The sequence below is a fragment of the Eutrigla gurnardus genome (assembly GCF_963514095.1).
Source record: "Eutrigla gurnardus genome assembly, chromosome: 7".
Taxonomy (NCBI): Eukaryota; Metazoa; Chordata; class Actinopteri; order Perciformes; family Triglidae; genus Eutrigla; species Eutrigla gurnardus.
This window is the reverse complement of record NC_139921.1, coordinates 12,418,093-12,432,867: the sequence shown is the minus strand read 5'-3', so window position 1 is coordinate 12,432,867 and position 14,775 is coordinate 12,418,093. Positions and strand designations below refer to the sequence as shown.

The 14,775-nt window shown below is 39.7% G+C and overlaps 1 protein-coding gene across 2 annotated transcripts in view; it reads left to right on the top strand.

Annotated features, from left to right (window-relative positions):
• The window catches only part of syt14a (synaptotagmin XIVa), a 184,253-nt gene extending 174,701 nt beyond the window's left edge, over positions 1–9,552 (top strand). The window contains exons 5-9 of one of the 2 annotated variants that reach the window (XM_084014043.1): positions 4,549–4,820; positions 4,910–5,359; positions 5,717–5,906; positions 6,595–6,651; positions 9,109–9,552. In XM_084014043.1, the coding sequence (XP_083870169.1) occupies positions 4,549–4,820; positions 4,910–5,359; positions 5,717–5,906; positions 6,595–6,651; positions 9,109–9,422 (1,283 nt within the window). In that variant the 3' untranslated portion in view covers positions 9,423–9,552. The remainder of the gene's footprint in view (positions 1–4,548; positions 4,821–4,909; positions 5,360–5,716; positions 5,907–6,594; positions 6,652–9,108) is intronic. The other variant, XM_084014044.1, reaches the window with a different exon arrangement.
• The last annotated feature ends 5,223 nt before the right edge of the window (positions 9,553–14,775 follow it).

Sequence of the window (14,775 nt, the reverse complement as noted above, 5' to 3'; positions counted from 1 at the left end):
ATAGCTGCAAGCCGCTGGCTCACTCGCCTTTTAGACGCCATAGGAAATGCTGCTACACTCTTAGAAATAAAAGTGCTAAGTAGAACCATATAAGGTTCTTCGGCTTGTCCTCATAGGAGAACCCTTTTTGGCTCCAGGTAGAACCTTTTATAAAGGTTCCACCTGGAACCCTTTTGGAAGGTTCTACTGAGAACCCCACATAAAGGGTTATACCTAGGACTGTGTGTGTAAGGTTCCACCCAGAACCCCCCATGAGAGGTTCTACAAAGAACCCACACAGGGAGTTCCACTAAGAACCCTTTCATATTTAAAGGGTTTCATCTAGAACCTGCACAGGGAGTTCCACTAAGAACCCTTTCATTTTTCAAGGGTTTCATCTAGAACCCACACAAGGAGTTCCACTAAGAACCCTTTCATATTTCAAGGGTTTCATCTAGAACCCACACAGGGAGTTCCACTAAGAACCCTTTCGTATTTCAAGGGTTTCATCTAGAACCCACACAAGGAGTTCCACTAAGAACCCTTTCATATTTCAAGGGTTTCATCTAGAACCCACACAGGGAGTTCCACTAAGAACCCTTTCGTTTTTCAAGGGTTTCATCTAGAACCTACAAAAGGAGTTCCACCAAGAACCCTTTCATGTTTCAAGGGTTTCATCTAGACCTCACATCCCTTTTCAAAGGTTTTCACAAATAACTGTCTTGTCCTCTGAGGGTTCTATAAAGAACCATATTGTATTCTACAGATCAGATACGTTCATATTATATTGTGGTCATTTATCATGTTGACATTGAACAAACATTCAAAACATTTAAATGAGAAAAACATTTATTTAAAGATAGTCCAACAGAACAGGCTGTGTAGGTCCCAGGGGAGAACAGGTCAAAAGTCAGCATAGGTCCAGTGGAATCAGCAACATGACAGGCCAGACACATCATGCTGTCCTCAGTCGTGGATTTGTGTAATCTCCAGCAATGGTGACATGGCAGAAAGGGGAGACAAAAAAGAGTTTTAGTTCCATCAATCCAAGGTGCATTTACTGTGCCTTATTGTAAGCTATCTACAAACAATAAAATAATGCATGGTCCAATGAAAGGAATCAGAGTACATACTGTACGTAGTAATTGTGACAGTGGAACAGAGTCATGAGAAAGTGAGGGAACCCAACAAAGTTTTCACATTGATTTAAATAATGTTAAAATACTTTTCAGTGTTATGTAACAAGTACTCAAAATGTTACGTATTATAACAATAATGGAAATCTCAGCAAAACCCTCTTTTTCAACCAATGGCACACTTCGGCTTTTGTCCAAGCTGTGTAAGTCATTTCTACAAGAAAACAAACAAGCAAGCAAACGAACAAAACATAACAAGAAACAAATGCTTAGTCCACCTTTCACCATAAAAGTCCTCAGCCAGGGTCAAGCATGCTGAAATAAGATATTATATTTAGCTCACCTTGATTCTCTGAAGTGTCTTCTGTTCTTCTCTGTTCTGTTCTGTTCTGTTCACAGTAATCACTATTGGTATGTCACACCTGGTTTGTAGAGGGGGAAGACCAGCCTATATGGTGCAATCCATGGGGCAACCAGCTCTTAACTCACACATGACAGCCACCATGGGGCCAGCTCCCAGGCCCAACACACCAAACCTTGCCCTTTCCCCTGGGAGATCAAGGTTCAATTCCTGGCATCAACAAACCCTCATGCGGTAGCCCCAAAGTCAGTGTTACAATATGATTTTTTTTTTAACATCAGTTAAGGCTTGGCCTCTGATATCAAAGACCTTCCGTTATCACTGAACTTATGTGCAGCTTCACAACTTGACTAAGCCAGTAAGCAGGGTACAGCAGCCGTGGGATGAGGCCGATCATGGACAAGTATGAGGAGGAGACAAATACATGAGTAAAATTGTCTGTAAAATAAGTGTTTAATATTTTTCAATTGTCTGTCATTAATCCACACATCACCTCAGTAGGCATTAACATGGTCACTCTGCATCAACCAGGCCTTGAACTCACAACTGTATCTCTAGATCACCTGACTTGTAACAAACTTTCAAAAGCCTTTGTCCAGTGAGTAGTATAGCTCACTTAAATGCCCCAGAAAGAGGGGTTGTATCCTTGCTGTAGGGACCCAGGGTTCAATTCCCCTGGCTGCTTCTTTGCTGTGTGTCAATTTCCTCCTGAAGAAGGGAGTAGTGTATCTAAACTTTTAAAAAATAAACCCAATTATAGCTGCTGCGCAGCAATGGGTCGGGTCCAGATTATTTTTGGCAACTTTAGGCAATTCTGAGCAACAAACAGGAGAATAGGAAGGCAAGACAGTTGACATTGTAATGTTGCACATTTTGCACCAGTTGAGGCTGAAATCCACAATTTCTGGAATTGACTAAGCCATTCACAGTCAAAAATCAGTGTTTGAGGTAAAATTCTGATATGTTTTTGTCAAACATCATCTACAATGACTGTACATTTGTTTCACAAAGACTACAAAGTATTTTGATGCATTACCATTATCACCCTTGCTGGGGCTTGAACCCACATCATCTTGCACCAAGAATCAGCTCCTAGCCAACTGAGCTAATTGTCTGGAAGTGCAAATAGCAAGGTATGATATCTCTCAACATGGGAATTGATACTGTGACCTAAAAGCAGAAGTCACAGTTTGTACAGACAGAGCTAAACAGACACATGATCAGCTCCCTCTGTCTGACCACTGACATGAAGGAGCTGTCAACCTGGCTGTGCGAGTCAGAGGAGTCCCTGATCTCCACATTCTGCTGGATAGCTCAGTGGGTAATGGTACATACTTTAGATTTGGAGGGTGGGGGTTAAAATCCCAGTCACAACCAATCTTTGCCTGGATCAACAAGATTGGCTGATGAAGGTCTTGCTTTCTTATAATTAATGGTTGTGAAAATAAATTGGTAACAGAACATTTCAGTTTTATTATTTGTATGTCTGATCAGAATGTGTAAGGTAATAGACTAGTATGGTGGACCTGATAACTCAATACAGCTAGCTGGTTAGCTCAGTCACTACTGCCAGTGACTTTAGACTGGGTGGCAGGGTGTTCAAATCCCAAGATGGGTAATTATGTTGCAGTTTGATCAACAGGATCTGGAGACGAAGAAAAAAACAAACAAAAAAATGGATATGAAAAGTATTTGTATCAGTAGTCACAAGGATTTGTATTTTGCACCATTATTGGTGTTATCAGGAAGTATATCCCTGGTGACACAGGATCTTATACCCATGCTTTCAACAATCCCTGAAGACCTCTTTCTTCCAAAAACGGTTCTCTGGATCAAAATAGTTCTTACTGGAACCCTTAGCGTTACCAAGAACCCTTTTAAAACCCTTTATTCAGGAAAGGGGTTTTAAAGGGTTCTCTGGATCAAAATGGTTCTTACTGGAACCATTAGTGTTACCAAGAACCCTTGAAAAACCCTTTCTTCGGGAAAGGGTTTTTCAGAAGCAAATGGTTCCAGGTAGAACCTCAGCCCTTGTAGAAGAACCCTATTGGAACCCTTATTTCTAAGAGTGTAGTTAGGGCTGAACGATATGACTACGGTTCGGTGAAAACCAAATATTTTTCAGAAAAATAAAAACATCATAATACAAAAGAATGTGGAAACTGCAGTTTTATTGATGATAACTCACTGCCATTCATCAACATTAACATAAAGTCACCAATCAATAAATAAAAAATCAAACATTTTGTTTTTGTGTGTACATGGGTACCATCTTTTGCAATGTGGTATGTTATAGTGTTTGTAATGTCTTTATGTTTGGTGGACGCCGACTCATACGGTGTAACGCTACTGAACGCATTGCAATAGACTCGGTGCAATTTTCGCCAAACACGACCTGCACAACACCCCGCTCTGGTTGACATCATCGTTATTAAATCCAAAATACCTCCAAATAATGGAGGATGATTTATGTTTTGGCACCAAATCAGATTCAGCACCGCCACCGGACGCATTATCTTCCGCACTCGTCTCACTTTTCTTTCTTTCTTTTTGATTTCCCCGCTGTGTATGTTGTGTCTGCGTCCCAGTCTCCGTCTCCCTCACTCCCGCGGCGGGAGTCCCGCCCTCGTATGTTCGTCATTGGTTGGCTTCAGCTGTCGATCCACAGCAAGCGTGAAATAAGGTTTGTGGTTGGCTGGCCATAGCGGTGCATTCATGAGCAATCGTAAAAATTAAGATTATTGTGACTGCCAGAGCTGTACATGCAGGGCGAGTGTGGGGGAAATCTATATCGTTTATATCGTTGCTTTTTCGATATTAATATCTTGAATGTTCATATCGAGATATAGATATGATAACGATATATCGTTCAGCCCAACTGCTAGTCTCATATAGCACCTTCATCATGTCAAACCAACCTTTGCTAGAGCACTGCTGTGGCCATGGCCATGGCTTTTGGCGCAAGAGTAAAAGCCACATCATTCTTTCTACACATTGTTCAAATGTATATGATATTGACAGTAAGTACATTATTGTAACCCTTAATCTCTCTCCTGACTTCGTTCCAACCAGTCAACTGCATCCAGAGGATGAGGCGCACGCCACCACTGGACGAGCTTCAGCCACCTCCTTATCAGGATGAGAACGGTTCTCCTAGAATGTCCTGTACACTCTCTGACCTGGGAGATGCCAAGTGTGATCTGTCCTATTCCAGCGGCAGTCCTCACCTGTCCTTTGGCAAATGTCCCAGTGAGTGCAGCAATGGGCATGAGACTGAGAGTTACCTCAACAAGGGCTACGAGGAGGATGTACCCAGTGACAGTACAGCTGTCCTGAGCCCAGAGGTAAATACCAATGATTTACCAGCAAGATTGATTTATATATATAGAGAGAGGTTTTGATTCCACATTGAGCATCTCATTGGTTTCTTTAGGACATGTCAGCCCGTGGTTCAGCAGCTCAGCTCCCTAAAGGTTATGAATCAAATCCAGTTGCAACATATGGCACTCTGGATGTGGTGTTTGACTACGACTCAGAGGACCAGCAACTGGAAGTCACCATCATGGCAGTATCAGATCTTCCTGCCCTAAAACGCACAGGGAACTTCTCCTGGCAGGTCCATGTGGTGCTGCTGCCTACCAAGAAGCAGAGGGCCAAGACAGGAATCCAGACAGGTCCATGCCCAATTTTCACTGAGACCTTCCGCTTTAGTCTTGTGGAATCAGAGATGATCAGCAATTACGCCATCCGATTCCGCCTTTATAGTATGCGGCGGATGAAGAAGGAGAAGGTGCTCGGAGAAAATGTGTTCTACCTCACCAAGCTCAACCTTCAGGGAAAAATGTCTATTCCAGTCATATTAGACCCATGCTGTGCTCTCCTGGTAAGTAGGATAAAAACAGATGTTGGCATTCAAGCGCTCTCTCAACAACTCACTAATTGCGCCTATATCAATATATATGTGTTTGGATAAGATTTTCAGAATGGGTTTATATTGTACTTCTTGATATACCTCTGTGTGACTTAAGTGTTTAAATGTGTCTGAGGGATAGATTGTGTTTATTTAATTTAAATTTATTAATTTAAATACATTTCAGTGAGGAAAAGAAGCTATGACATATCTAATAGGGACAAATACAAAATGTTATATTGCTATCACTAGATAGGGCAACATTGGCTGTGATGTTTTTTTTTCTTTTTCTTTTTGTAATATACCTTGAATCATTTTCTGGATTTTCAGGGTGGTGAATCCCAGGTCAGCCTCTCTGATATGACATGCAGTGAAAGCGTCTCATCATTCCAGTCAGTCAGTCAGAGTTTGACACCAGAGATCCTTGTGGGCCTGGTGTACAATGCCACAACAGGACGTCTCTCTGTGGAAATAATCAAAGGCATCCATTTTAAAAACCTTGCTGCCAACAAGCCACCCAGTAAGCACTCTAAAAGGTTTTATTTGAGTCATTGCCAAATGAGCAGTGACAATCCTAAATCAGGGTTTCAGATAAGGAAAAAACGACAAGTTGAGCCTGTCCGTAGGAATTTATGTTTATGGCAGTCTAAATGTATTATCAGTCTGCTTCTCCAGCAAATGTCACATGTGTTTTTCCATACAGGTCATCAACTTGTTTTTTGTGTTAGCATTTTAATTTTAGTCTACTATATTGTCAGTATACAACCTATTACCCTTAATTTGGTATACATTGTAAGTGGCTCTTTCATACAAAACGATTATTCTTAAAAGAATATCCATCAAAAATGCTATTTGATTTAATTTGTTCAACAACGACTGAGCCACAGAGAAACTACACAGAGCTTGTATCTTCCCCAATTGAGTGATAGTCTGTTCTATCTCAGCTGCACTACCTTCTTTTCAGTTTTCCTCTGGTTTAATCCCTGGTTTCCCTCATTTGCTGGTCAGTCTCCAGGGGTCCAAGCAGCAAGTTCAAACAAAAACTGCCTCTTGTTGAACTTTGTGCAATGTTTTTGCCCTTCTGACCTTGTTTTTCTTTCCTTTCATCTTCTGTTATGTTTGCACCTGAAATTCTCCCACCCTACTACCCTTTTGACATATTGGTCCATTGTTTTTTCTTATTGCTGTCCTACAACCCTTGCTGTCAGATGGGCTGTTCTGTTGTCTAAAACACTTGATAGGTGGACAGGTTTATATTATCAGAGGTGAGTCTCTGTCCCTGCCAAAATGTGAGGTGCGATTGCTGTTGCATTCCGGACCTTTTCATAATATCTTCATGGATGTAGTCAATCAAATGCAAAGCATTTTCCATTAATCAATATTTAATCTAATTGACCACTTTCTATTTCCTATTTATTTTAATACCATATCTGGTGTCCATGATAATATCTGTAAAACATTTTTCGTAAGAAATAATTGGAAAATAACTGATTAACAAGGAAAGCAGTTAAAAGTGTCATTCTGTTGTTTTCTTTTCTAACTCACTTTATTTAATTTACTGAAAGCAACAGTTTGATTTGGGAAAATTACATTTCTTTCAGAGAGTTGGATGAGAAGTTCAATACCACTTTCAGATCTGTTCAATGTGATTCTATAGCCAGCAGCTGTTTATCTTAGCATAGCATACATATTGAAAACTGGGGGGGAGACCTTCTGTCTGAAGATCCAAAAATCTGTCTGCTCCACCTCCACTGACAGTGGACCTGGCTATTACAAGTGCAACATGATGTTTTTAGACTTTGGTTTTGTATGGATTAAACAAATGAAAGATATCAAAATAATTAATGTGTTTTGGAGTTGCTGGTAGGCATTAAGTCAGACTAGCTGTGACCCATTTCCAGTCTTTATGCTAAGATAAGATAATGGTTGCCTGGCTGGATCTTCATATTTAACAGACAGACATAAGAGTTGTATCAATCTTCTAATCTACTTTTCTGTTTCCAGAAAGGACAAATGTGCAAAATCAAAATTACTTGTCAGAAGGGGCAATAGGAACTAGGAACACTTATCCATGAAGATGGCTGCTTGCTGTAAACCCTCTTCCCTTCATTTTTGAATATGTATGTGTTGTGCATCCAGCCCTGCAACTACTCTCACTACCTGTGTCATGTCACTGTTTGTGCCATTGATGCCTGCAAGTCTTTCATGTTTTCACTCAGAAGTAACCGTTTTCACACTAACTGAATCTGGTTTGCCTGATGGCTCAAAACCAGCTATAAGAAAAATGCTGCACATCGTGGACTTCTGGCTAAATCGTGCCTTTATTCTAACAGTATACTTTGGCATGCTTTGGTTGTAATTTTACTTGTTTTCAGATCTGCTTACAGCATATGGAACAGAAATAGGACTTCTTTGGCAGTGTAGAGCATATTCATCTAAAAGACACTCTGTACTGTCCTCCCATTGATTGCTGTGTTCCTTGTATTTATGAATGTCTAATTGACTAGCTGCCAAATTATATTGTTTGTGCTTTCTTGATTAGCATAACCACAAACTGTATACAAATTGCATTTAGAAAATAGTCACATCTGGTAACAGAAAAAAAATTCTTATGAAGGACTTTATTGACTTTGTGAATCTTACAAAGTGGAAAGAGCACAGTAGAAGATGTAGAGCAATTTCAGAGCTCCTCTTCTATAATTTCCAAACAGTACCAAGCCAACAAGTCAAGTTAATCATTAGTCACAGCCCCTCTCATTCAGCAATAATACCAAAGAACCATGCATCACCGCTACTGACCACTTAAGATATCCACAGCTCTACAGAGCCCATTCAGCAGCAGTCGAAAAATAAATCAAGGCTATTTTTTCACTGTGCTTTTATGTGAAAGAGAGCAACTGAATGTGTGATTCAAGGCGGTGAGCTAGGCGTTGGAAGGCAGCTGGCACTTGACAGCATGAAAGCCTCAGCAATTCATTCCTTATACTCCCTCAGACAGGAACATAATACCCAGCATTATTATGGGTAGACGAGGGGTGAAACACTCTCAAAGACCCATTGTGATCGCCAGTCTTGCCTCGTTTACTTTCCGCTGGATTTGTGGCTTCAGTTTATATCATGATTTCTGCATCGAAATGAGGAATGAAAAAGGAAACCGTGGATGCTGAATCACTAGATTATGCCAGTGTTTTTCTTTTTCTCCTCTTTGCATTTGAAATAAATGACAATTATTGGAAATTATTCTTTGGAATATACACTGATTTACAATAAAATAGAAGGGATTCAGCTGGAGTAAAAGTGTGTAAAATCATCAATAACAAAAATGCTAATGTGAAATGAAAGATTATATTTTTGAGTCCATTTTTATCTTCAACATTACCCTCCACTTTCAGGTTAGACATACCGTTGTTGCAAAGCAACAAGACAGAAGTAACGCTCCTTGCACCCTTTGAGTTCCCACTCTCTGTTATCAGGAACACAACATCAACTGCAGTGACATTATAACAAGAACAAATGGTTTCTGGGGGAAATAGGTCATACTTTACAACAGAAAAAACCCAGCTGCAGCAGGTAGTAGTGCTTTAATTCAAAGTGAATAATACTGGAGAAACATAAGGATTTTGCACAAATTATCCAGTATTGAAGTCGGTGCCATACATAAAAATATTTAAATGTCATATAATTTCACCTTTAATTGTCTGCTCCCCCTGTTTCTTGCTCAGATACATATGTTAAGCTGACCTTACTGAACTCCATGGGCCACGAGATGTCCAAGTGTAAGACATCAGTCTGTCGAGGTCAGCCCAACCCAACCTACAAAGAGACGTTTGTCTTCCAGGTAGCTCTTTTCCAGCTGTCAGACGTCACACTCATCCTCTCTGTCTACAACAAGCGCAGCATGAAGCGAAAGGAGATGATTGGCTGGATTTCACTCGGCCTGAACAGCTCTGGAGAGGAGGAGCTCACCCATTGGACTCAGATGAAAGAGTCTAAAGGACAGCAGGTTTGCCGCTGGCACAGTTTGTTAGAGTCTTAAAAGCAAGAGAACATTCAGTGAAGATAGTTGCGAGAGGAAAACTGCACAGAGCAGTTGTCATCCCAGACAACAGATAATGGGTTAAAGTTCAGCTGGGATAGAGTAATGTGACAGATGTCCAGAGAACCAGAGTCAGAAAATGACAACATGAAACATGGGCTCTCTCTTGTTTTTCTGCCAATGGTTCAACAAGTTTATGTCATAAATTTAAGGATTGACCAAGACATTTTGTTTTAATTTAGAAGCCAAAAAGGTCATGCACTTCCACTTTTAACTCAGTGATGGTTATGGTAGTTATTTTCTACTTTGTCATATACTTTTCAATGCTATTGTTAGTGTGGTTTAGTTGGAAAAAGGTGATGTCATGTATTACCATGAACCAGTCAGTCAGGCAACCGTTGAATCAAAATATGATGGCAGTTTTGGGATTATTTACTTATGATACCACTACCTCAAGAGAAACCAAGAAGAAGATGAAACCAGTTTTTCAGGGGTTTTAAGCTATTTTCATGGTATGAGAAACATTTTTCCTTTCTCCCCTGGCTTTCTAGCTAATTGTAGCAACTTTGTTTTTACACCAGTAATATAGGGCCATGAGCAGAGCAGAGCATGGCCTGTGCCATACCCTGCCAGAGAGAAAACACCGCCACCAGTAAACTGTTCTACTTAGCTCTTAAGTTTGAATTTCTCCAGCTGTCTGTTTAATCCAGCAGTGTGGCTACATGAAGTAGACAACATCACTGCTCATGCTAACTACCATATTCATAATGTATTAATCAATCTAATTAATCTATTTTTTTGTCTAGAAAAGTGTAGGAGATCTGTTCCACTTTGTCCAGAAAGCTTTTTAATGCCTCGAGGTGTTCACCACCTGTGACACAAAATATGAATTACCTTACAGGGACACAGAAGCAAAAATAAACTAAAGAAAAGGAAGAGACTAGTTTTTAAAAAATCAAGAGATTTCATGATGGGCTAAGATTTTTTACCAAATTGTTAAAAGCTTTTAAGTTTTAGTTTAATTTGGTACATTAGGGAAATTGTGAGAGAAAAAAGGAATAGTGTTAAAGGAACAATTAACTGCAACAGAGAGACAAAATGTACTTACTTATACTGCACAGCACATCCTGCAGTTTGGCCTTCTCCTCCACTAATTTTTCCACCTCTGCCTCGCATGCCCTGCATGGCTTCCATGATCTGTCTTCTCTTGATTCAGGGAAACTGATCTCCAGATTCTGGAAGTGGATCATGCTCGATGATGAAAGTATCTGCAGATGACGAGCATGAAGAAGTCTCATGTTCAGACGTACTAGGCTGGCTATGGTCCCCAAGAACAGCAGGTTTTTGGTTTTTACTAGGACTGTACAACGTTTTGAGAAAGCTTTCTTTGGGTGTTACAGTCGGAGCTGGTGGCTGTCTTTGGTGATCCAAATCCACCAAAACAGGTTGTTCTGACAGGTCTGAAGATGTGGGCAGTGCCGTGTGAGATTGGTGATGCTTTGGATACTGCGAAAGGTTGGAACAATGTGTGACTGGAGACAGAGTGGGTGCATACTGGTGGAGCGGCTGGATAGGTGGATGCGTATGTGGCGATGACTGGGAAACTGGAACCTGGTACTGTTGCCAGGCAGTTACAGGCTGGTGCTGTGGCTGGATAGGTCAGTAGGTGGAGGTTTGGAAGGATCAGAAGGAAAATCATTTTGGATGTTGAATTCCGATGTTTACTATACATCGGAATTCAACATCCAAATTATACATCGGAATTCAACATCCAAATTGATTTTCCTTCTGATCTTCGTAATGATGACTGGGAGATGATCCATTTTACCTCTGGCCACTTGAGGGCAGTAGAGGTCAACATAACTTTTGTGGTTGAATCACAGTTTCTGAACTGCGTACTTCTGGGTCGCAGAAACCCAGGATTTAAATGGACAGTCATAATTATCAGGTGTTACGTAATAATAACAAATCTAGACTGTAATTCGAAGTGTCAATGAGCACTTTCGTAGCTTTGCTCCAAAAGTGGCCAAATTTCTACCATTAACTTCAAAGGAATAACATCTGGTGCTCCTTATCTAAATGTGTTACTTCAAGTGTCAAAGGGGTTTATCTGACCCACACAGCAGACTCCCACTGGTATCGAACCAGACCTCATATCTCTGAGAAGATCCGGAGAGGGGGGAAAGGAGGTCGTAATCTTTTAACCTGACCAGGTTTCTCTGTGGAATCAAGGTGTTAAATCAACCGCTAATGTGTTAATGGTGCCACAAAGTCTGGTATCTCTGAAGGTTTTGTCCCCCCTCCTCATTCGGGGTGAGTGGGGAACTTGTTGATGCTCTGATTTCAGGGTTCGTTAATCCTCTAACCGAACCATAAAGCGGCCTCACATTTCCTCCAGGTCGGTCCAGTGATCTGAAGGAGAATGTTTTTAGTTATCTGTTGCGAGGGGACCTTTGTCTGTATATATTTTAAGGGTGAATAGTTTATCTTTCGTTCATTGAGAAGTCACATCCGAGAATCGTGGAGCAGTGGCTCCTACAAAAGTAAACCACTTCTTCCTTTCATGGAAGACATTAGTGAGGCGGTTACATGAATTTAATATGGATATAATTATTAGTAAATCACCATTTTATATATGTTGCTGATTATTATATCATATTTTTGTCAAAGCATAGTTGACGTTGAGAAGGAGTTCAATAATGGCCTCTGAGAAGAAATAAGTGTTTTACATTGTTAGATATATTTTTAGAAAACAACAGTTTGTGGAAGTACTGACTGAGATACACAATTTATAGGATGATGGTTGTTGATGTAGTTACTGTGGTGGTTGTGTGATTTCCCATCCACTGCTCAAAAGTCACACAAAAGTCAAAGGCATAATTCAGGGACATTTAAGACACTTTTTATTGGTCCGTCTTGAATTAAAAATAACTTTGTCACACACCACAGCAGTAAAGGTAACAGGAAGAAAATGTACCTGTTACACTTTTTACCTGCTCTGGTACTATGGCTCAAAGCACAGAATCCCTTTCCTTACGGTTTAGTCAGTTCATACATTTCTGTAAGTGGACCCAGTGTACAGACACAGACACACCCTCAAAGCACACATGCATCCATAATTACAGAAAGCACACACAGAACCACTCGACCTCACTGATGGGAATTCAAACTGTTTTCATAGGAACAACAGTGCGCATTGACAAACTTGCAGAATATCTGCAGGTGAATGGGTTTTTAGCTGTGGTAACTTTTCCCCACTTCATTTAACTTACAGACAGCAGCAAATACTTAACTACTCTTAACTGTGCCTGTGGTTGTGATGAAAGCTAACTTTGTATAGTGGTTATCAAGTGGATGTGTGTGGTTGTGTGTGGTTGTGTGTGTGTGTGTGTGTTGACTGGAAATGTACAGTATAGGAGGCGTGGGGGGGCTGTGATATTAGGAGTTGTTGCATTTTCTTGTTGGGTGTGACAAATTGAATTACTTAACAATTCTTGATTGTTTGCCATATGCTATATAAACAGTAAATGTTTTCTTATGTATTTTTGTATCAATAATGGCAAGGAAAATGTTCAAAACAGTTGAATAGTGAATCAAATATTAAACCATCCAGTGAGAAATACTATTTTGGATTGCTATTATTTATTCTGGTACTGTATTTTATGCTGTAGATGAGAAAGTAACACAGTTTTGTCTTATAGCCCTAGTCCTCTTTACATTGTCTTCTGTAAAACCAGAAAGTGTTGTGATGGAAACCAGCAGAGCTCATCTCAAAACAATCTGAGAGAAGATTTTTCAGCTTTGATGCTATTTTACAGTGTGATACAGAAGCACAGCCTTTACAGTACAACAGTGAAACACTGGGCCCTAGATGCATTATATACATGACCTTCATAGAAAGTGTTACCGGTAATCCTCACTCCTCGTTATCAAACAGCAAATTTAAGTGATCTTTCACCCTGTCAGTGGGTGTCAAATGTCAGCCGTGCTCAATTTTCAAGAAATCAGTGAATAAGTAGATTTTTGTGCATCTTGGATTGTTAAAAATAAATTGTGTTAAAAAGGATTAGCAAATGCTATTAACATCCCACTTATTAATTTAACCTTGCTACCAAATGGTAGCAAAAGTAGGCCAAAGGAATTTGGACATTTGAATAAATGCACCTGAAAAGAAAACGTTTTAAAATTCAAACTGCATAAATTGAGATAGATGTTTTTCACATTAGTGTTATGTATTGCAATATTATTAACTTCAGTCATATTTAGATTTCAATGTTAAGTATTCAGTAGGGTGGTGGTTATTTATTTTTGCTTCTGTACAAATCTACACAAAAACTGGATAGAACAATATTCTAACTCTTGTTCTGCTAATCTTTAACAATACTTATTTCACTAACAAGGTTTTTTTAAAACTTTTTTTATGTTTTGTGGTATTTTTTCTTTTACTTTAATGTTCTTGACACCTTTTTGAAAAATGCTGGTTTCAATGGATGGCATTGGTGCCTTACTGTTTTTTTCACTCAGCAACCGTGTGTCTCAATTTCTTAATGTTCTTGTACATGTACTATTCTGAACTTCAGGCTGTGTTTGATTTGTTGAATTTATATGTGATACTTTTGTTTAAAAAAAGAAAAAGTTGAAAAAAAAACTTGTGTGGGAGCAGTTTGTTGTTTGTACAACTCATCCCATCTTTGTGTGTGTATGTCAATATGCTGACATTTGCCCTAAAGCAACTACACGTGTTCATATGAGAAAAAGCAATTACTCTGTAATGTTTGTTCCACTCCGAACAGACTTTGCTGTGATGTAGGTCTGACTGAATTTGTGTGATGTGGGCACAAACCTGAATCTTTCAGTGGTAGTTTGAGCTATTGGAAAACAAAGGTAAAACGAGTGAAAACTAGATCAGAGACAGGTTTTCACAGCACATTCAACAGCTGAACAAAGGGCCCAGGGGAGAAATGCTGGAAAATAAGATTCAGTGGCTGCTGCTGAATCAAAGGGGAAATGCATGACAGATGAGAGGGGTTGCTCCCTCCCCTCTCTTTGTCGCCCACCCCTGTAGAAGTCTAAAATAATGTTTAGATTGCCTTCAGGTGCTGTCGGAATTATGACAATTGCGAATTCTGTGACATTAAGGAAATTGATGAGTAAGTTTGTCCGATGTCTAGGCTATCTTGGAGACCGCTTTATAAGTAATATTAACTGGCCCGACAAACATACAAGCAATTGAGTGAGATTAAAAAAAAAAAAGCAAAGTAAAACATTATGAGAGCTTAAACAATTAGCCAACTGACATGGGAAAAACATCAGCAACAATTTTGATAAGAGCTGAAGTGAGTTATCAATCTAT